At 38.7% G+C, this 22,178-nt stretch overlaps 1 protein-coding gene across 3 annotated transcripts in view; it reads right to left on the reverse strand.

The window, feature by feature from the left end:
- The window catches only part of SMARCC1 (SWI/SNF related BAF chromatin remodeling complex subunit C1), a 176,019-nt gene that overhangs the window by 85,601 nt on the left and 68,240 nt on the right, over positions 1 to 22,178 (reverse strand). For all 3 annotated transcript variants that reach the window (XM_024751452.1, XM_024751454.1, XM_024751453.1), the window contains 7 exons: positions 19,366 to 19,425; positions 10,846 to 10,883; positions 7,976 to 8,097; positions 4,581 to 4,652; positions 2,062 to 2,175; positions 1,335 to 1,488; positions 193 to 306 (listed from right to left, as the gene is read on the reverse strand). In XM_024751452.1, the coding sequence (XP_024607220.1) occupies positions 193 to 306; positions 1,335 to 1,488; positions 2,062 to 2,175; positions 4,581 to 4,652; positions 7,976 to 8,097; positions 10,846 to 10,883; positions 19,366 to 19,425 (674 nt within the window). The remainder of the gene's footprint in view (positions 1 to 192; positions 307 to 1,334; positions 1,489 to 2,061; positions 2,176 to 4,580; positions 4,653 to 7,975; positions 8,098 to 10,845; positions 10,884 to 19,365; positions 19,426 to 22,178) is intronic.

Raw genomic sequence — 22,178 nt, forward strand, 5'->3', positions numbered from 1 at the left:
CTTCTAACCATACTAAGAAAAGGTAAGATAAGTGACTTTTATAAAATGTCATCAGATTTAAGTAGAAAGCACCTCCTTACCTTACAGAAAGTAAAACAAGTTTCTTACGGAAAATGATGCTTCTTAGAAGGAAGAAGGACAAAGAGCACATGCTAGCTTGTAGTCCATATGTCCCTATAGAAAAATCCTTACCTTTGCTAAGGTTTTCTTGGAGTAAACGTCAGTACGAAGACCAAAGTTCTGCAAATCAATTGGTTTTTCCTTGTTCTTCTCAGGAAAATTTAACATCTGCTGAGCAGCAGGAACCTAGGAGTCAAATAAATGATAAATGGCTGTATTAACCTCTACAAAGTAAAAGGGACAGAGGCTTTTAAGGATGTTTAATATCGGCACTTAAACTACTAGAGATTCTACAAAAAAATAAATACCTACACCTTACACTACACTTCTAACAAAAATTCAACATGTAAGAAACATTTTTTTTTTTTTGCCTAAGTCACAGATAAAATAGACAAGTCTTCTTTAATATTTCATAGTGGAGGGTAATTTATAGGTTAGATTCATGTTATTCCAACTGAATGGTATACAAAATCCGATTGACATAATAATCTTTTCAAGGGACTTCCCTGGTGGCGCACTGGTTAAGAATCCACCTGCCAAGGCAGAGGACACGGGTTAGAGCCCTGGTCTGGGAAGATCTCACATGCCGCGGAGCAACTAAGCCCGTGCACCACAACTACTGAGCCTGTGCTCTAGAGCCCGTTAGCCACAACTACTGAAGCCCGCGTGCCTAGAGCCTGTGCTGCGCAACAAGAGAAGCCAACGCACCGCAACAAAGAGTAGCCCCTGCTCACTGCAACTAGAGAAAGCCAGAGCACAGCAAAAAAGACCCAACGAGGCCAAAAATAAATAAAGTAAATAAATTTAAAAAAAAATTATATAGAAGAGATTAAAAGAAAAAAAAAGAACGTGTGCATAGATGTCCACTTTCCAAATGTTAGGAAGGGGAAGTTCAAAACAATTTAACACATTTATACAGTCTGCTTCTTTATTAGTGTCTTTGATGGCAGAAGTGATAAAGGAGCCATGAGTTATGAAAGCAAATCTCTAAGAGGATAAAGCATAGACTCTTGGCATTAATGGGAGAGCATTATCTTAAACAACTAAATATTCTTATGGACTCAAACATTTACAACATACAAAAACGAACAAACATAACCTATCAGCTAAGAAACAGCACTATTATATGACTATAATAGTAATTCCTGAATATAAATGCAAGAAGTGGTTGTCTATTACCACCCAGACCTGAAAAAAAGGCTGCACTAATTTACCTGAGGTGATCGAAGATGCAGAGGTACAAGCCCAGAGGGGGTATCAGCTAATACATTGAAATGAGGAGTCGGAGGAGGTCCCATTGCCATGGGTCGACTTTCTGGATCCACTTGGTAATTAACAAGCCCCCACTGCTCTAAAAAGGCATGAACCCTGAAGAATAAAGCTCTTAAAGTTAAAATCTAGAGAATGTACCTCATGATCTTCATAAGCATCATTACATTTCATTAAAAAACAAATGAAAAAAACCCCTAAGTAAACATGTTCTCTTGTAGGCTATGAACCATCACACAGTAACTGACAATTTTGGTTTGAGGGACAATTTCTACAAACTCAAAATAATGTTGAACATAGCACCCCCAAACCTAGTATAAAGGCTAATCATTTCAATCACAGAAACGAGGGAACAAATGCTCATGTAGGTCCATGGTGAAAGAGCTCACACATAAACGAAACTCACAGGAGGAGACCTACATTTTGTTTTTTTCTTTACACAGATTTAGGGCACAGAGCTTATCCATTCCCCACCCTAACCCACTCTCCATCTACGGTCAGTTTATGATTAGACCATACAATAAAAGATGTAAAATGTAAAAATTAAAAAAAAAAAGATGCTTTAGGTATTTTATTAACCAAGAAAACATCCAGTTTAGTCAACCTAACATTAGCAATGTATCAGTAACCACCTGCAGTGAAATATCTGAGAAAAAGTCAAGACATCCTTACCTCATCACAGCACATACATCTCCAGTCAAGTTCCTCCGACAAGCAGTGCTGGTTAAATATTCCTGGGGATTTAGGCGGTATGTGTCGATCATAAAATTTCGATATGCCAAGTATCTAAAAAGTAATGGCAAAATTCATAAGGTGAACACACATCCTTTCAAAAACAGTAACTCATATAGCCAAATAGTTCCATATTCCTCAACCAAATACAACAAAAAGTTAAGACAACAGTCCAATAAACAATAGTGATAATGTACTGAGTATTTACAGTCGTAAGTGTAACTCAGAGTAAGAATCCCTAAAATGCAAAACAACTGTCTACTAACATATAATAAGCACAATAGAGTAATCTGATGAAGATAGTGTGAAGTAAAATAAGTACAACCTTGGTCACAGAGGTCAATCAATAACCCTTAGTTGCCTGCAAAATTTGCAAGTAACACTTGGTTACACAGGCTGTCTCCCTAACTACACTACTATATACCTAGCATTTACTGTGTGTCAGCCATAGGTCTAAGCACTTTCTGTGTGGTAATGCATTTAATCCTCACAATCTCTGTATAAGGTAGGATCTATTATTATTCTATTTATAGATGAGGGTTAAAGAATTTGTCCTATGGGACTTCCCGGTCTGTCGAGTGGTTAAGACTCTGTACTTCCAACACAAGCGGCGCAGGTTTGATCCCTGGTCAAGGAGCTAAGATCCCACATGCCATGAGGCACAGTGGCCAAGAAAATTACAAACAAAATGCACACATACACACACACACACACACTCACACACAACTAGAACAGGGAGCTAAGATCCCACATCTTGTGAGGCACAGTGGCCAAGAAAATTACAAACAAAACACACACACACACACACACGCACACAACTAGAAATTGTCCCAGACCACAAGGCTGGTTAAGTGGTGGAGCTAGAATTCGGCAAAATGTGGTGGCTCTGGCTCTGACAATGGTTATATACTTCCTATCAGTTTTTTAGAGATCCCAGCTATGCAACAAGTAGAACCTATGAAGCCAAACTCAGAGGTAAGACAAGCCATATAAAAAAGGAGAGAAAAACTGAGATTCTGAGTCATAGCAGATTCCACATCCACAGTGTACCCAAGCATTTCTGCCATAAAATACTTAAAACAAGTGTGTAAAGAAGGTAGAGACCTAGCAAAACTTCTTACCACAAAAGTAAAGCAAAAGACTAGCAGCTTGAAGTTAGCTACATCAGAGTAAAAAAGGTATACTATTCAAAGAGTCTGGTATAAGCACAGCTGGATAAACAAAGATTGAAAGGCGAATTTACATTTAAATGGGCTAAGTTGTGCTTTTAAATAGCAGACTGCCAAGAACTGTAAGTATTTATAAATACTGGCAATTTGCAATTCGGTGGCAATAGGCAAATTAGCCAGAAGAATATACCATGTCTAAATAGGTGAAAAAACCTGACTGGGCTTCTTATGCCAAATCTTTGATTTTGGTTTTAAATGACTCCTTACAGCTTTGTTATGAAAAGCTGAAATTTGCTGTGACACCTAAACGTAGAATCTCAAACTATCATGGATAATTTACCACGAGAAAATGTTTATTATTTGATTTTCTGTATTATACCCATGTGCTTTGTGTGTAAAAGCATCCTTCCCTAAACAATTTAAACAAGAGACATCTATTTGCACAGTCACATGTGTATAACAGACAACAGATTAACACTATGAAGATAAGACACGGAAAGGTAATTATAGTGTGATATATACGGATTTATTTTAGGGGGCAAGGATTTCTGAAGTCTATAATTAAGGGTCACTAGGCAAAGATAAAAATACTTCCTAATGAACTTCTTCCTTCTAATAAAAGTTTTTCTGCTTCCAATACAAAGCACAACAATGCTTTATGTAATCAAGATCAATTTATATGCAGCTATTATCATCATACTTGGCATTCTCTTATTTATTTATTTTAATTTTTTTTGGCTGCAGCCCATGGCATGTGGGATCTTAGTTCCCCGAGTAGGGATCAAACCCGTGCCCTCTGCATTGAAGCACAGAGTCTTAACCACTGAACTGCCATGGAAGCCCTTGACATTCTTTTAACTAAAAGTCATTCATAAGGAAAATAAGATAAAGGTTCACTTTCTTCTAGATTACATATAATACATATAATCAATAACAAACAGGTACTCACAAGGTGAGTTAGGGAGAAAACTGGAGTCGGTTTAGTGAGTATCTGTTACTGAATTCAATCTTTAGCTGCAAAAGCTGATGTGTATGTATCAACAGTTCAAGATTGCGGAAGAAAAAATTTGAAACAATTTCCTTTGAAGCAAGGAGTACTGTGTAGCTGAGATATGAACACTGTTCTGAACAGAGTAAGATATTTGTAAACTTTCAGACAATAGCAAAGATTAACTCAGAAGGGTGCTTTAAGAACCCCCTGCCAAACACATCCAAATATTAATTTTTCTTAATACTGGTCCCACTAAAATATGTAACAGTATCAGGATTACATCTTTACATTTCACTCACATCTCCGGAGTCTTGGATTTGTTTTTTCCATTGAAAAACTCAGGAAGAGCACGCCGTTCAATCACATGAATACTGAAGGGGAAAAAGACAATTAGGAATCCTCTTGGAAAAATAAAATCCTGAAATTTGAGCTAAGCTTGTTTAACTTTCAAAGTGAAACTGATAAAACCAAAAACTGAGCACTACTTGCAAAATTTAACTGGCTTACACAAGTTCCTATGTATTAACAGTATGTAATAATAAAATTAAAGTACATAATATATATTTATAAACTTATATATAATATATAGAGCTAAAGAAAGCTTTCCCTTTCTCACCCCCAATACTTACTGTAGTTTTTCTATTCCCATAACCAAACTCTATAAACACTGAAGAAAAACAACAACAACAAAAAACACACTGAAGGCTTCAGATTTTATGTTCTTGTCATAATACACTGTAACTAGATGATGAGCCACAAATTAGGAAAAGTTCTTTGGAAATTGGCTGACAAAAATCACAGTACTTGGCATGGCAACAAACTGGTGAAATGAATGATCGACCAAAAGACAACGAAATTGACTGTAATCGGTTTCTCAGGTTCAACATTAATGCACTTTTTCATCCAGCCCTCAGAAACTTTGTGGTGAACTGAATTTTTTAAAATAGTTCAGTGATTTACTGCTTTTAAAAAAGATCACAGAACTAATTTTTAACATTCAGATAAAAATCACTGATAATTTTTTTTTTTTTTTTTTTTTTTTAGCGGTACGCGGGCCTCTCACTGTTGTGGCCCCTCCCTTTGCGGAGCACAGGCTCCAGACGCGCAGGCTCAGCAGCCATGGCTCACGGGCCCAGCCGCTCCACGGCATGTGGGATCTTCCCGGACTGGGGCACGAACCCGTGTCCCCTGCATCGGCAGGCGGACTCTCAACCACTGCGCCACCAGGGAAGCCCACTGATAATTTTATAAAATGTTACAGGTGATAAGCACTATAGAGACCATGTGAAATGATCAGGCCTAAAACACTCTATAAATGAAACCAACTGTACATTTAGCTCAAAGGTTTTGACATTAATGCTAATCAGTATTTTTCCTGATGACACATTTTAGTTTCTCAGTGCCTTTTCAGATATGCAACATGTACAGAGATTACATAGGAAAGAGCAAATCAATAGTCTGTGAATACAAATAAAAGCATTCACTCTTTCATTATTTGGTAACATTTAAATTGTTTGAATTGGATACTACCAAATACTATAAATAAAATGAATCACCTGGAAACTTACAGGAAGATGATTTCTAAGATGAATTTATGTTCCATAGATACATGTATAATGAATTTACAAGTTTTATTATAAGGAGAATAACTGTAAGCAATGAATAAACTGGTCCTAATATACCTCTCATTGTTATGTTACAGGTTAGGAAGAGGCCACAAAGACAATTTCACCAAGAACAAAACACACAAGAATGTTTAATCACAACCACTTTCTTTTTCAAAAATCTATGTTTGAAGTACTGGCAGCTGATTCCTTAGGTTCTGAGAATGAGTCAAGTAGTAGAAGGAGTGGGATATTCGGAATCAGAAAACCTGAGTTCTTCCAATTAGCAACTCTGCAACTTTGCACCACTTCAACTGAGGCTGTAGTTATCTATAAAATAGGGATATAACTAATACCTCTACTGTCCATCTAACAGCACACTTTGTGACATGCAAAGATCACCATGCAAATGGAAGTGTTTCTGTAAACTATAAAAACCTAAAACACTATGTACTGTTATGACATTCCCCTTTTTTGAGGGGAAAATGCTAGCTTCTCAAGCCATTCTGAATCTTACTCTGCAACTACAAATAACAATAATGAAACTTCCAAATATCAAAGTAATTTAACATAATAATCAATGTAATGAAGACTGACCTTCAAAGAAAAGCAATATACTTATTCTGTTTCAGCTTCTACTTATTCAAAACAATGAGGAACAGCATTCAGAGTTAGTTTTAAAAAGTATGCTGGGGGGCCTCCCTGGTGGCGCAGTGGTTGAGAGTCCGCCTGCCGATGCAGGGGACACGGGTTCGTGCCTCGGTCTGGGAAGATCCCACATGCCGCGGAGCGGCTGGGCCCATGAGCCATGGCAGCTGAGCCTGCGCGTCCGGAGTGCTCCGCAACGGGAGAGGCCACAACAGTGAGAGGCCCGCGTACCGCAAAAAAAAAAAAAAAAAAGTATGCTGAAAAGTCTCAATAGTAGAGGCCATACCTTGTGGTTTTAGACAAAAATAAGCTATGACTCAAATGGACCATCCACCCTATTCTTTTAAGTTGGTTTTAAAAGAGAGATATATATATAAGCACAGGACCACGAGATTGTAAGGGCAGCATCACTAGACTAAATATATAGCCTTCCAATGAAAGTACCTTAAAGAAACTAACATCTATTTGGAGTTCTGGTTCATACATTTAAAAATAAAAAACTGTCCAACAAAAATCAGCCTGACGTGAAAGTTAGATTTCATAAGTAATCAATTAGTAAGATATGTACATCTCCATTTATTTCCAGCCATGTTCCAAAGGTGCCACAGTGGCTGTGGTAAATGACAGGGAGGGTGCTGAAGAGGTTGTTTTCCTGAACTCTTTTACATGCCAGGGTTTATACAAGAAAGGGCTCCTGTTTCCGATTAACATGAAGCCATTATTGGGTACTAAGATGAATTTTTCTTTAAAATTTCCATAATGTTTAAAAATCATATAATGAACATCAATATTTTATAATTATTAAATACTCAAGCATTTGCCTGTCTGAACTAAAACTGACTCCAAATGAGTCAGGTTCAAGTTTACAAAATTTTATAATCCTAAATTACAACATAATAGTTTCTATCCCCAAGTAAAACAACCAAAAGAACACATTCCAAAGTTAAAATAAAATAACTTTCCATCCCCCTTCATCCAGTGTGACAGTGATTACTGATGAGGGGACCTGGGCAGAAGAGCACTATTTTTAAAATAAATTTATTTTTGGCTGTGTTGGGTCTTCGTTGCCGCGTGCAGGCTTTCTCTAGTTGTGGCGAGCGGGGGCTACTCTTCATTGCGGTGCGCGGGCTTGTCAATGAGGTGGCTTCTCTTGTTGCGGAGCACAGGCTCTAAGCACGCGGGCTTCAGCAGTTGCAACGCGTGGGCTCAGTAGTTGTGGCTCGTGGGCTCTAGAGCGCAGGCTCAGTAGTTGTGATGCACGGGCTTAGCTGCTCCACGGCATGTGGGATCTCCCCAGACCAGGGCTCGAACCCGTGTCCCCTGCATTGGCAGGCGGATTCTTAACCACTGTGCCACCAGGGAAGTCCTGAGCACAATATAATTTCAAGGAAAGTTTTCCCACTCCTAATTACCATGTTCACAGATGTAAGCAACCTACTCACCAGTTATAATCAAACCACGATGCATAGCTAGGAATAATAATGTGATTGGTCTGCTCTGTCACATTATCTTCACCAGGGTCAACTGACCGACTCTGATCACCTTTGCCAGGATCTTCATCTTCCTGTAGAAAAGAAGCCAAAATTCAGAGAAAGAGAACTACAGAGAGATATGGAATAGCTTTCAAATTTCTAATAGCAGGTTACAGAAAATGCAGCTAGCTGATCCAATTTCAAGGACCAGGAAAACAAATTTCAAGTAAAAATAGCCTTTCACAGTTTTTAAGGTACCTTCACAAGATGTCCAGATGAGATAGCATATTTTTTTCCTCCTTTTTACAGATGAGGGAATCAACTCATAGAAAGCCCAAAACCTTTTCCACAATAGCCTGCTACTTATTTGTCTAGTTTTACCTAATCCTCGAATCACAAATCTAAATTACTAGTTCTCAATTTATAAGGAGGTAACACAAGGACACTGAGACATAATGATAAGCTTTCCCCAATCCCAAAGATTGAGTACTAAGTATCTGCCAACAGCGATATGTGCAATATCTCACTTATTCCTCACGATAACAGCAGGTGCTGTTTATTATCTCTTTTGTGGATGAGAAAATGATGCACAGAGCTAACAAGACATAAACAGGATAAAACTCCAGAAAGTGCAGCTAGAGGGCCTACACTCTTAACCACTCTTACTGCTGAAAATTAGTTCTGACTTTTATCACATTTATGTAGGTTTTGCAAATGATTCCACCTAAAAACCTGGTTTTGCTAATACAATAATTTCAAAAAGCCCTGCTTTAGGTCAAAACACAAGAACGTTTTTTTATGCTACCAGTAAACAGTAATAATTACATTTTTTTTTTTGGCTGCATGTGGGATATTAGTTCCCCGACCGAGGCCCACAGCAGTGACAGCACGGAGTCCGAACCACTGGACCACCAGGGAATTCCCCCAGTAATAATTACTTTCAAATAATATTATCTAACACATTCAAGGGGATCCAAGTGTCCCATAAATGTCCTTTACAGATTTTTCTCCTCAATACAGAACCTGATCAAGGAGTCCATATTATATATGATATTCATGTCTCCTTAGTCTCCTTTAACCCCTGCCTCCTTTTGGGGGGAGATTTTATGACATTAAAATTCTTGAAGAATCCAGACCAGACAGCTTGTAGAGCATCTACCAATCTCTATTTATCACAATGATTCTTCATAATTAACTTCAGATTAAACATTTTCACAAAGAATACTACAGGAAATAAGCTTATTAACATTCAGATATTTTCAAATTGTGTAGAGTTCTATCAACCTTTTATCTGTGGTGTTTTTACTGTTTTTAATCTTATAAAATTCTTTTCTGTTAAGAAACCAGTCAAATTTTGCATCATATTCTTTTACAAAGGTTCCATAGTTTAATTTTACCTTTAACTTAAATCAACCTAAATTTCCTGTGTTATATTACTTTAGGTGAGGATCTAGCTACTGCTAGAAACTTAAGACAGTAGTTTCCTTAAGTTTAATGAATATCAAAAATTTTTTTAAATGTATGAAATCATCAAGGAAACTGTGGTTGTTACTTAAATGATGTTGAAACAAATGTGTTAATATTGATGACAAAGGTAAGGAATTTTATTTCCCAAACCAGGGAAGCTAGCAAAATCTATGCTCATCGTTAATTTGTTCTTGTGGCATAGGTTCTACAAATTCAATGTGATTCAATTCAGAAAATTTTCTTTATTCAGGAAAACTAGGGAGAGGCTGGTATTGAAATGAATAAAAGCTGACAGTGTACAGTTTAATCATCTCAGTGAGGAAAGAAGCAGGATGATATCATGGGACTGGTGTTAGAGTAACCACCTCTAACCATCTTAGGTTTAAGTTACATAACAGACTTGTCCATAGTTTCAAAAGTACTCCCACCCTTGGCATAAAAAAAGGGGGGGGTAATTCCTTGGTTTTCTATTTTGGTCTCCTTTATTGCCATCCAATACTTTCTACTCTAAAAGATGATGTCTTTTTACAAATGTAATATTCATAAATGTTTATGAGTAGCTCTTTGAATAAAGAAGTTTGATTTTAAAGAAAAAGATCATAAGAACAGTTCAGCTAAAGAGCCATCTGTAGTAGAGTTTCTTGAAATACTTTTCCTTGAAATCCTGTCATGAATATTTTCATTTCATGACTGTGTACAAAACAACAAGTGTCACTATGGGGGAAGTTCTCTGACTCACTGAAAAAGAAAAAAAAAGAACTAACCATTTTCAGCATTAAGTAAGTTATTTCAAGGAGATTAAGGATTAGTTACACATCTTAACACAGTTAGAGATGACAACCTGAATAAACAAGGTGCCATTTATTTAAAAAGAGAAATAAAACCTTGCCTAAAATCCAACACCATCCTACAGCCTAATTATTGACATGTCTCCACAGCAAAATTGATGAAACAGGAAGTAGCTGACTTTAAGGCTCAAAAAAGGTGAAGAGTATGATCAAAGGCTACATCAGTTGTGCACTGGGGCTACACTAATAGAAATAGGAGTGAGAAAATCAAAGCAAGGCATGGTCCCTGCTCACCTGGAATACTGTGCAGCTCTGATGATTAACTTGCAACCAGGAGAGAAATGGAACCAGAAACTATAGCATATGAGGAATACTACCTGGGAAAATGGCAAATTCCTCTTGATAAAATTTGGGGGGTGGGTCAAGAAAGACAGACTATTTTGGGCATGTGTTAAAAAGAAATTAAAAAATCAGAAGGACCTCAAAACAGAATATTTCTAAGGAAACTTCCAAATCAGTGTTTCTACTGCTCGATACACAGGACCCCTACAGTTACTGTTGCACCAGGCCTAACTAAATCATTACCTTTCCTCCTGTTGTGACTGTTTCTTCATCCTGCTCATCTGCAAAATCAAAACACGTAATTCATTTAACAGGTAAATGCTCTCTCGATTACCTGGAAACCTTAAGATTTAAGGAACTGATACTCGCCAGAGAAAAGGAAAGAAACAGAGCATTATTAAAGCTAATTTACCTTGAATAATTCAGTAAATTAGAATTGTACACAGAAGCATAGAGGTGAGTAAAAATTCAAAGCACAAATCATTAAAATTCTCCAACAATAGGGAACTTAAAATTAAATACTACTTGGGTTACAATCTTAGTCATGATCTTACTTAATAATAGGTAAGGAACTTGGTTTGGGCTCTTGCCTCCAGAGGTTTAGTGAAACAAAGTAATGACATTTCGGATCCCAGAGGAAATGAGTAAAGAATGAGGAGTAGAGAAGGAGGTGATAATCAATCCCTACAGACAAAGTCCTGGCAAGAGTGTTAATACCTTCTGAGGATAGGGGACTACAGGACCTAAATGCTAGTGTTGCAAAAGAACAAAGGCAAATCCATGTATAATTTAAACTAAGCAGCTGATTTCCATAGTGAAAAGTAAAAGTGCCATGGTGGAAAAGGTAAGAGGTTACCACACAAATAATTACATGATTAAGTTTCTATAACATTTTATTTTTTATATAATTATTATGACCCTTGGCAGTGACTAAGGCACTGTAAAGATTAAAGAGAACACAAGGAAGCCATTTTTTTTCATTATTCCTTCAAACAAATATTTCCAAGAATCTGCTATTTGAAAAGCATTAAATAAACGGCTTAGACAGGGGTCAGGATCTATAGCCTACAAGCTAAATCAGGCCCACTGCCTGTTTTTGTATGGAATCTGGGAAATTGACTCTCAGTGTGTTCCTAGTCAATAGTTAACTGAAAAGAAGGGTGGTTCGCTGTGCCTAGACTATGCACAACGCAGCTTATGATAAACTTCTGCAGCCTGAAATTCTGGTATGTGTTAGGCAGAGGGTACCCTACATTGCCAGTAAAAACACTGATCTTAGACTCTCAAACAAGCTTCCCTAGATGGAAACACTGCATGTGTGTTGCTGTGGGAAGAGCGCACTCTGTGCAATCCCTCACGTAAGGGAGAGAGCGTAAGGAAGCCTGCACCCAGACTCTGTCTGTTATTTCCCCTTATGATCTGTTCATGCTTCCTATGTTGCTGTGATATATGTCAGCCGTGAGTACAACTATATGCTGAGTTCCATCAGTCCTTCTAGAGAATCTCCAAACCTGGGGATGGTCTTGGGGATTCCTATCATACCTGCAAGTGAAGAATGATTTTTTTAATTTTTACATGGTTAAAGAGAAAATCAATAGAAGAATAAATATATCATGACATACCAAAAATTAACTGAAATTCAAATTTTGGTGTCTATAAATAAAAGTTTTATTGGAATAAGCCATGATCATTTGTTTATATATTATGAATGGCTGTATTTGCATTACAATGGCAAAGCTGACTAGTTGTAACTTAGACCTTATAGCCAAAAATGCCTAAAATATTTACTATCTGGTCCTTTTTAGAAAAGTTTGCCAACCCCTACTTTAGAGGATGTAAGAAGATGAGTAGTATTTTAACAGGTTATAAAGAACCAGCCTTCAAACACTTAACTAAATTTTATGCACCAGCCACCGTTCAAGTGCTAAGGACACGGGCTTCCCTGGTGGCCCAGTGGTTAAGCATCTGCCTGCCAATGCAGGAGACATGGGTTTGAGCCCTGGTCCAGGAAGATCCCACATGTCGCAGACCAACTAAGCCTGTGAGTCACAACTACTGAGCCTGCGCTCTACAGCCTGTGAGCCACAACTACTGAGCCCACGTGCCACGACTACTGAAGCCCATGCACCTATAGCCCATGCTCCGCAACAAGAGAAGCCACAGCAATAAGCCCACACACCACAACAAAGTGTAGCCTCTACTTGCTGCAACTAGAGAAAAGCCCACATGCAGCAACGAAGACCCAGTGCAGCCAAAAATAAATAAAATAAACAAATAAATTAATTAATTTTTTAAAAAAATGCTAAAGACACAATGATGAACAAGAAAAAGTCCCTGTCTTTATGGAGTTTATATTCCAGTTAAGAGTGGCAGGAGATGGAAGAGAAAATAAACAAACAATAAGATATCAAATGTTGAAAACTGCTATACACAGAGGGAGGAACACTCCTGAGCTCATTCTATGAGGCCACCATCACTCTGATACCAAAACCAGACAAGGATGTCACAAAGAAAGAAAACTACAGGCCAATAGCTCTGATGAACATAGATGCAAGAATCCTCCACAAAATACTGGCAAACAGAATCCAACAGCACATTAGAAGGATCATACACCATGATTAGGTGGGGTTTATCCCAGGAATGCAAGGATTCTTCAATATACACAAATCAACCAACGTGATACACCATATTAACAAATTGAAGGAGAAAAACCACATGATCATCTCAATAGATGCAGAGAAAGCTTTCAACAAAATTCAACACCCATTTATGATAAAAAACCCTGCAGAAAGTAGGCATAGAGGGAACTTATCTCAACATAATAAAGGCCATGGGTGACAAACCCACAGCCAACAATGTCCTCAATGGTGAAAAACTGAAACCACTTCCACTAAGATCAGGAACAAGACAAGGTTGCCCACTCTCACCACTATTATTCAACATAGTTTTGGAGGTTTTAGCCACAGCAATCAGAGAAGAAAAAGAAATAAAAGGAATCCAAATTGGAAAAGAAGAAGTGAAGCTGTCGCTGTTTACAGATGACATGATACTATACATAGAGAATCCTGGAGATGCTATCAGAAGACTACTGGAGCTGATTGGTGAATCTGGTAAAGTAGTAGGATGCAGAATTGATGCACAAAAGTCTCTTGCATTCCTAAACACTAATAACGGGGAATCTGAAGGTGATATTGAGAAAACACTCCCATTTACTATTGCAACAAAAAGAATGAAATATCTGGCAGTAAGCCTACCTTGGGAGACGAAGGACCTGTATGCAGAAAATTATGAGACACTGATGAGAGAAATTGGAGATGATGCAGGTAGATGGAGAGGTATGCCATGTTCTTGGATTGGAAGAATCAACGTTGTGAGGGTGAATATACTGCCCAGGGCAATCTACAGATTCGGTGCAGTCCCTATCAAACTACCACTGGCACTTTTCACAGATCTCATGGTTTGTATGGAGGCACGGGAGACCCCAAATAGCCAAAGCAATCTTGAGAAAGAAAGGCAGAGCTGGGGGAGTCGGGTTTCCTGACTTCAGACTGTGCTGCAGAGCTACGGTGGTCAAGGCAGTGTGGTGGTGGCACAAAAACAGAGGTGTAGATCGGTGGAGCAGGATGGAGGGCCCAGAGGTAAAGCCACGCACATATGGCCACCTTATCTTTGATAAAGGAGGTGGGAGTGTACAGTGGAGAAAAGACAGCCTCTTCGGTGAGTGGTGCTGGGAAAACTGGACAGCTACACATGGAGGAATGAAATTGGAACACTCCCTAACACCATACACAAAAATAAACTCAGAATGGATTGAAGACCTAAATGTAAGGCCAGACACTGTTAAATACTTAAAGGAAGGAATAGGCGGAACACTCCGTGACATGGATCACAGCAGGATCCTTTTTGACCCACCTCCTAGAGAGACGGAAATGAAAACAAAAATAAACAAATGGGACCTAATGAAGCTTAGAAGCTTTTGCACAGCAAAGGAAACCATAGACAGGACAAAAAGACAACCCTCAGAACGGGAGAAAATATTTGCAAATGAAGCAACTGACAAAGGATTAATCTCTGAAATTTAAAAGCAGCTCATGCAGCTCAGTATCAAAAAGGCAAACAACCCAATCCAAAAATGGGCAGAAGACCTGGGTAGACATTTCTCCAAAGAAGATATGCAGATTGCCAACAAACACATGAAAGAATGCTCAACATCATTAATCATTAGAGAAATGCAAACCAAAACTACAATGAGATACCATCTCACACCTGTCAGAGTGGCTATCATCAAAAAATCTACAAACAATGAATGCTGGAGAGGGTGTGGAGAAAAGGGAACCCTCTTGCACTGTTGGTGGGAATGTAAACTGATGCAGCCACTATGGAGAACAGTATGGAGGTTCCTTAAAAAACTAAAAATAGGGCTTCCCTGGTGGCGCAGTGGTTGAGAGTCCGCCTGCCGATGCAGGGAACACGGGTTCGCGCCCCGGTCCGGGAAGATCCCACATGCCGCGGAGAGGCTGGCTCTGTGAGCCATGGCCGCTGAGCCTGTGCGTCCGGAGCCTGTGCTCCGCAACGGGAGAGGCCACAACAGTGAGAGGCCCGCGTACCGCAAAAAAAAAAATTAAAATTAAAAAAAAAACTAAAAATAAAGCTACCATACGACCCAGCGGTCCCACTACTGAGCAGATACCCTGAGAAAACCACGGTTCGAAGGGAGTCGTGTACCACAGTGTTCACTGCAGCTCTGTTTACGGTAGCCAGGACATGGAGGCAACCTAGGTGTCCATCGATAGATGAATGGATGGAGGGGATGTAGCACATATATACAGTAGAGTACTGCTCGGCCATAAAAAGAAACAAAACTGAGTTGTTTGTGGTGAGATGGATGGGCCTGGAGTCTGTCATACAGAGTGAAGTAAGTCAGAGAGAGAAAAACAAATGGCGTGTGCTAACACATATGTATGAAATCTAAGAAAGGGAAAAACGGTGGTCATGAAGAGCCTGGGGGCAGGACGGGAATGGAGATGCAGATGTACTAGAGAGTGGACTTGGGGATATGGGGAGGGGGAGGGGTCAGCTTGGACGAGGTGGGAGAGTGGCGTGGACATATATACACTACCAAATGTAAAACAGATAGCTGGTGGGGGGCCGCCGCATGGCACAGGAAGATCAGCTCGGTGCTTTGTGACCGCCTAGAGTGGTGGGATGGGGAGGGTGGGAGAGACAAGAGGGAAGAGATATGGGGATGTGTGTGTATGTATAGCTGATTCACTTTGTCACAAGGCAGAAGCTAACACACCATTGTAAAGCAATTATACTCCAATAATGATGTTCAAAAAAGAAAACTGCTATACAGAGACTAAAAACAAAATAATACATTTTAGAGAGGAATTGGGTGGGTGGATCCTTCAGAGCAAATATAGAGGAAAATCCTCCCTGAGAAGGTGATATTTAAGCTGCAACCTGAGAGAAGGATAAAGCAAGCATTCCATAGAGAGGAAGAAGCCAAATCAAAGAACCTCAGGCACAGATGTACCCCATGACTTCACAAAACTGTGAGCATGAATAGAAGCTGAGAAAAATGTGCGGGACACAAGAGCAGAGTGCAATGATACAAAGCACTAGCACCACAGATAGACAGTTCTGGATCTGAATCTGTGCTCTCCCACTTAACAGCTGTACACTTAGGAACGTTACTGAACCCCTCCAGTCTCTATTTCCTAATCAATGAATCGGGGCTAACATGGTTTTATGGAGGAACGCAAACATATGTAGCATGACACCTGACAGGTACTCACGTAACATAAAGATGGACCCTGTTCCTTGATTTGTAAATTAGAAACAAACATCCGCTAAAAGCAGACGTGAGGTTAAGTTACAGCACTACCAACATTGAGTCATCCAACTCTGCAGAGGGACTATTTTTTTCTTAGGAAGTGACTAACAAAGAATTCTGGGTAAGGCCGTCAAAAATGAACTTTTTGTCCTTCAGGTCTTAGTAAACCAAAGGATAATCAACTTCTCACTAAATGGGGGTAGTACAATACAATGATTGCACTCTCTCTGGTCAACTTATACTATTTCATTTTAGTTTAACAGATTTTCATTCCTGAAGGAGTTTGGTACCCAATGGAAACAGACTTCTGATAATACAAAAGTAGGAGGAGCATCCTTCATTCTGACTTCTAGATGGTAATACTCAATAAATGCTCTCTTTCTCCTTCTAGATGTGGGCAAATACACTCTCACCTCAGCCCCTGAATCTTGACCTTCCAGAGATTTAAAAGAAAGAAATGACTGGGTATACTTGGCTCAGTGGCATGTAAGGCAAAATACAGATCAGTTAAAAAACAAACAACTCTGAACAATAATTCTCAGTTGATGGATCAAGTCACCCTTGGCATGGTTCAGGTTATAGCCAATGCAGAAAGTCAGATGTTTAAATGATACATGGGAAGCCTGTTGGTCCCTGGATGAAAGGCCAGGACAACAATTTCAAATTCCAAAGAGCCAAACTCTCCAGCTATGGTCAGCAGCATCCACAGCCACAGCACTCCTGATTGAGACCTCAATTTGTTCACAAATACAATGGGAAGATCTCCTATACCCAGCACTAAAACTTTTAATCCAGTTGGAACCCCATCCTTTTCCTACAATTGGCTTCAATTTGACTCCTCTGATAAAATCTATGACAAAAATACTCTAATAGTCACATCACTTTTAAAAAGACAATTGTCCACTCCCGTAAAACTACAGAATTATTCTTTTTCGGGATATAACTTTAAAAATATAAACTATCATTCTATTTAACAAATTGTCCCAGTGAAGAGTATTCAAGTCTTAACAATATTTTACCCTTTCACATTATTAAGATATAAAACAAAAGACTGTTTATAGTTAGTTTTTGCTTTCTTGGCCTTTGATTCAGTGGATAAGTGATGGTTGTAGAATAGGTGACATAAACTTATGGAAAATGAAAATTACTACTAGTTACTAAAGATCCATATTCTATTAATAATGTTAAAAACAATTACGATAGAAGGATTTTGACAGTATCTCTTTTTTTGTTTATTTTGTTGACCTAACACCACCTTTATATAAACTGTCATCAAGACAATTTTCTGCTTTACTTTCAACTTAACCAAAAATAGAATCATCCACTGATGTACAATGACAGGCTTTATGCCAGAAAAAGCAAGATGTATTTAGTGAAATGAAGTAGAAAAACTCTCCCAAACACCCACTCATGTCTGCCATCAAGAATCACAGCAGTTTATCTGAAATACAGAATTCACTTGACTAGGACACAGTGAAATACAAGTCTCATTTTCCACATAAGGGGATCTTGAAAATCCCTATTAGGTCTAAAATCCCATCAATTCATAAATTTAATATATACTGAAAACACAAGGATCCCCTTTGATTTTTACAAATGAAGAAAGTAAATGAGATTATATATATAACTTTCAGGAACAAAGATGTTTAAAACTATCCTTACTTTTAAAAACTGGAACAAGTAACTACCCTCAAAGCACATCCAAGAATTAGACCTTACTTGTGAAAGTGTACTCTATAACTGGAAAATACAGTAAAAGGATGATGTGACTCTCATTTTATCCTGTTAAGGAAATTTTCTCTTTTTTAAAATATTTACTTATTTGGCTGCACCGGGTCTTAGTTGCGGCATGCGGGCTCTTAGCTGCAGCATGCGAACTCTTAGTTGTGGCATACATCTGGGAACTAGTTCCCTGACCAGGAATCAAACCCAGGCCTCCTGCATTGGGAGCACAGAGGAGTCTTAACCACTGGACCATCAGGGAAGGCCCAAGGAAAGTTTCTGTTGGCTTACAAAGTATTAACAGTCAACAGATTCTTGTTCTGAAGACACAAAATCAATTTGCACATGTTGTGAAACAAATACTTCAGGCAGATTATTAAAAGTGCTCTAGGGCTTCCCTGGTGGCACAGTGGTTGAGAGTCTGCCTGCCGATGCAGGGGACACGGGTTCGTGCCCCGGTCTGGGAAGATGCCGCAGAGCGGCTGGGCCTGTGGGCCATGGCCGCTGAGCCTGCGCGTCCGGAGCCTGTGCCCCGCAACGGCAGAGGCCACAACAGTGAGAGGCCCGTGTACCGCAAAAAAAAAAAAAAAAAGTGCTCTAATTATAACTGTTTCTTTAAAACTCAGATATTCTGATTTAGATATATTACCACCTTTGCTAGTTTGCAGGAAAACATTACGCTCTGAGAGAGGCAGACCAGTAAGAATGGAGAGAGTGGATCATAAGAAATTAAATTTCCTGGGCTTCCCTGGGGGCACAGTGGTTGAGAATCTGCCTGCCAATGCAGGGGACACGGGTTCGAGCTCTGGTCTGGGAAGATACCACATGCCGCGGAGCAACTGGGCCCGTGAGCCACAACTACTGAGCCTGCGTGTCTGGAGCCTGTGCTCCACAACAAGAGAGGCCACGACAGTGAGAGGCCCGCGCACTGCGATGAAGAGTGGCCCCCACTTGCCACAACTAGAGAAAGCCCTCGCACAGAAACGAAGACCCAACACAGCCAAAAATAAATAAATTTATTTAAAAAAAAAAAAGAAATTAAATTTCCTAATATGGTAGCAAACTAAATAACAACGGTACTAACATAGCCATAGATAATATCTGTGCTAGAAAGCATAGCAACTGAAATCTCTCAGTAAAGAAAGGATTATCAAGGGAGCTGACATATTCAAGAGACAAATCTGTATAGATTTTCTGATTTTTACCTAGATCTGCTACAGTTCCTCCTTTAACAGGTGTATTTTCACTATCTTTCTTTGGGTTTACTAGAAAGAAAAAAAAAAAGAATTATGTTTTAGGGGGAAAGTTCAATTTGTTTTTAAGAAAACAGAATAGAAGATTAAAAAATACACGACTCTCACTGCATCCCCACCATCATTCAGTACTTACCCTTGTGTAAAACCTACTCACCTTCATGTAAAAACCGCAAGCCCAGCTGAGAAACATTAACACTTAATGTAACAGACAATATTCTGTAATTAATTAAACAAGTAGCAATCTTTTTCATCATAAAAGCAAACAATACAGAAATAACAATACAGAGAGAAAACCCTGAAAAGAACCTTTCAACCACTTTATCAGAAATATTTTTTGTGTTTTTTTGTGCACTTGTGGATTCCCATTTCTGTGCCATTAATAAGACAGACAAACTGAGGGAGAACCAATACCTTTTATACATCTATGTGGACTTCAAAACATTCTGAGGGTTTTTAAATCTTACAGATATAAAGTTATCATACTGTGCTTATTTCCTTAGCACTCCACTTCTGTACTTAGGTTTCTACTTTTGTAACAGTGCGCCTGTGTGATCTTTCCATGTATTTTTAGTTACATCTCTTTCATTTTTAATAGACACTGTGTGTCCATGAGTGGATCATGAGGTAACTAGCCCTATATCAATGGAAACTTTATTTATTTTCAATTTTTCATTACTGGGTAATCAACATTCTTTTATACTTATATTTATGCATGCATGTAATTAATATGGATTATGAAATTAAAACTGTTATTGTACAGTTTTTTAAATTTAATAGATATAGCCAAATTGTGTTAAATGCCTTCATCAATTTATACTTCCATCAATAGCATCTGAGAGTACTCACTTCCTCAGAACAGTTGTACTTTGGGGATCATCTACTTTCTAAGTTTTGGAAATCACATGGATGAAAAGTTACTTTAATGATTTACATATCCTTGGTTATGTGAGATTAAGCATCTTTTCATACATTTATTGATCCCAGGATTTATAATAAAATTACTAGTACATAATACTTTGTCCTTTATTCCATAAAGTTTAAGAATCTTTATACATATTTAGGGTTTTAATTCTTTGTTTGTTAAATGGGTAATGAATATTTTCTCTAAGACTAACACTTGTTTAAAGTACATTAGTATTTGGAAATTTACTTTTATAGTTTTGTTTTTATTTTATTAAACTAATTAATTTATTTATTTTTTGGCTGTGTCAGGGGCCACACTGGGTCTTCATTGCTGCACGTGGGCTTTCTCTAGTTGCGGTGAGTGGGGGATACTCTTCGTTGCAGTGTGCGGGCTTCTCATTGCGGTGGCTTCTCTTGTTGCGGAGCACGGGCTCTAGGCACGCGGGCTTCAGTAGTTGTGGCACACGCGCTCAGTAGTTGTGGCTCGCAGGCTCTAGAGTGCAGGCTCAGTAGTTGTGGCACGTGGGCTTAGCTGCTCCGCGGCATGTGGGAGCTTCCTGGACCAGGGCTTGAACCCGTGTTGCCTGCATTGGCAGGCGGATTCTTAACCACTGCACAACCAGGGAAGTCCCTACAGTTTTGTTCTTAAATTGAGCACTTTAATCCACCTGAAGTTTAAATTCTTATATACGATACAAAGAAAAATACTAAAATTTACAGGACTTGTGGAACAGTCTGATCTTTTCCCATTTATTTGTGTTGCTAAATTCATAATAATTTAAATTTATTCACAAATATAGATCTACATTTGAATTTCCCATTCTATTTTTTCTTTTTTTGGCTGTGTTGGGTCTTTGTTGCAGCATGCAGGATCTTTCATTGCAGGCACAAAGGCTCTTCGTTGCAGCACAAGGGCTTCTCTCTAGTTGTGGCGTGCCAGCTCCAGGGTGCGTGGGCTCTGTAGTTGTGCTTGAGCTCCAGGATGCATGGGCTCTGTAGTTTGCAGCACTGGGGCTCTCTAGTTGAGGTGCATGGGCTCAGTTGCCCCACAGCACGTGGGACCTTAGTTCCCCAACCAGGGATAGAACCCGTGTACCCGCATTGGAAGGCGGATTCTTTACCACTGGATGACCAGAGAAGTCCCTGAACTGGCCATTCTATTCCACTGATGAATGCAGCCATTCTTGCGTCTAAACCATACTACATTAATTATTACAGCTTCCCAGTTTTAGATGGTTATCTCTTAGGACTATCACCACCTTCATAGTTTTTATTTAAAATTATTCTTTTGACTGCCTTTGTGAATGTTCTCTTCTATATGACCTTTAAAATATATTTGTGTGGTTTTTACTGCCCAATTTTGTATAACACAGTGATTTTTAGAAACTCATATAACATTATAGATGACTGTATTTTTCATTTCTTAAAAATACAAATGACTACTTAAAAAAGAACAAAAAAGAAAAATGTAGGGATTACAACACACATCAAAGTAAAATACATGAAAACATTACAAGACAGGAGAGGGCATAGGTTAGATTATATTATGGTAAATTTCATACATTTTTATCTCAACTAGACAACAATGATTCTAAATCGATTTGATAAATTAAGGATATATTATATACTGTAATACCTAGAGCAACCACTAAGAAAAATATAGCTAAAAAGCAAATAGAGAACAAGAAAATCCATAGACAGGAAGTAGTATAGTGGTTGCCAACACATGGGGAAAGGGAATAATTTGGACTAACTCCTAATAAGTACAGGGTTTCTTTTCATAAGAGATGAAAACATCTGGAAGTAAGACAGTGGTGATGACTGCACAACGTAGTGAGTTTACTAAAAACCACTGGAGT

Source organism: Neophocaena asiaeorientalis, unplaced genomic scaffold (genome assembly GCF_003031525.2).
Source record: "Neophocaena asiaeorientalis asiaeorientalis breed wild unplaced genomic scaffold, Neophocaena_asiaeorientalis_V1.1 scaffold221, whole genome shotgun sequence".
NCBI classification, from domain to species: Eukaryota; Metazoa; Chordata; class Mammalia; order Artiodactyla; family Phocoenidae; genus Neophocaena; species Neophocaena asiaeorientalis.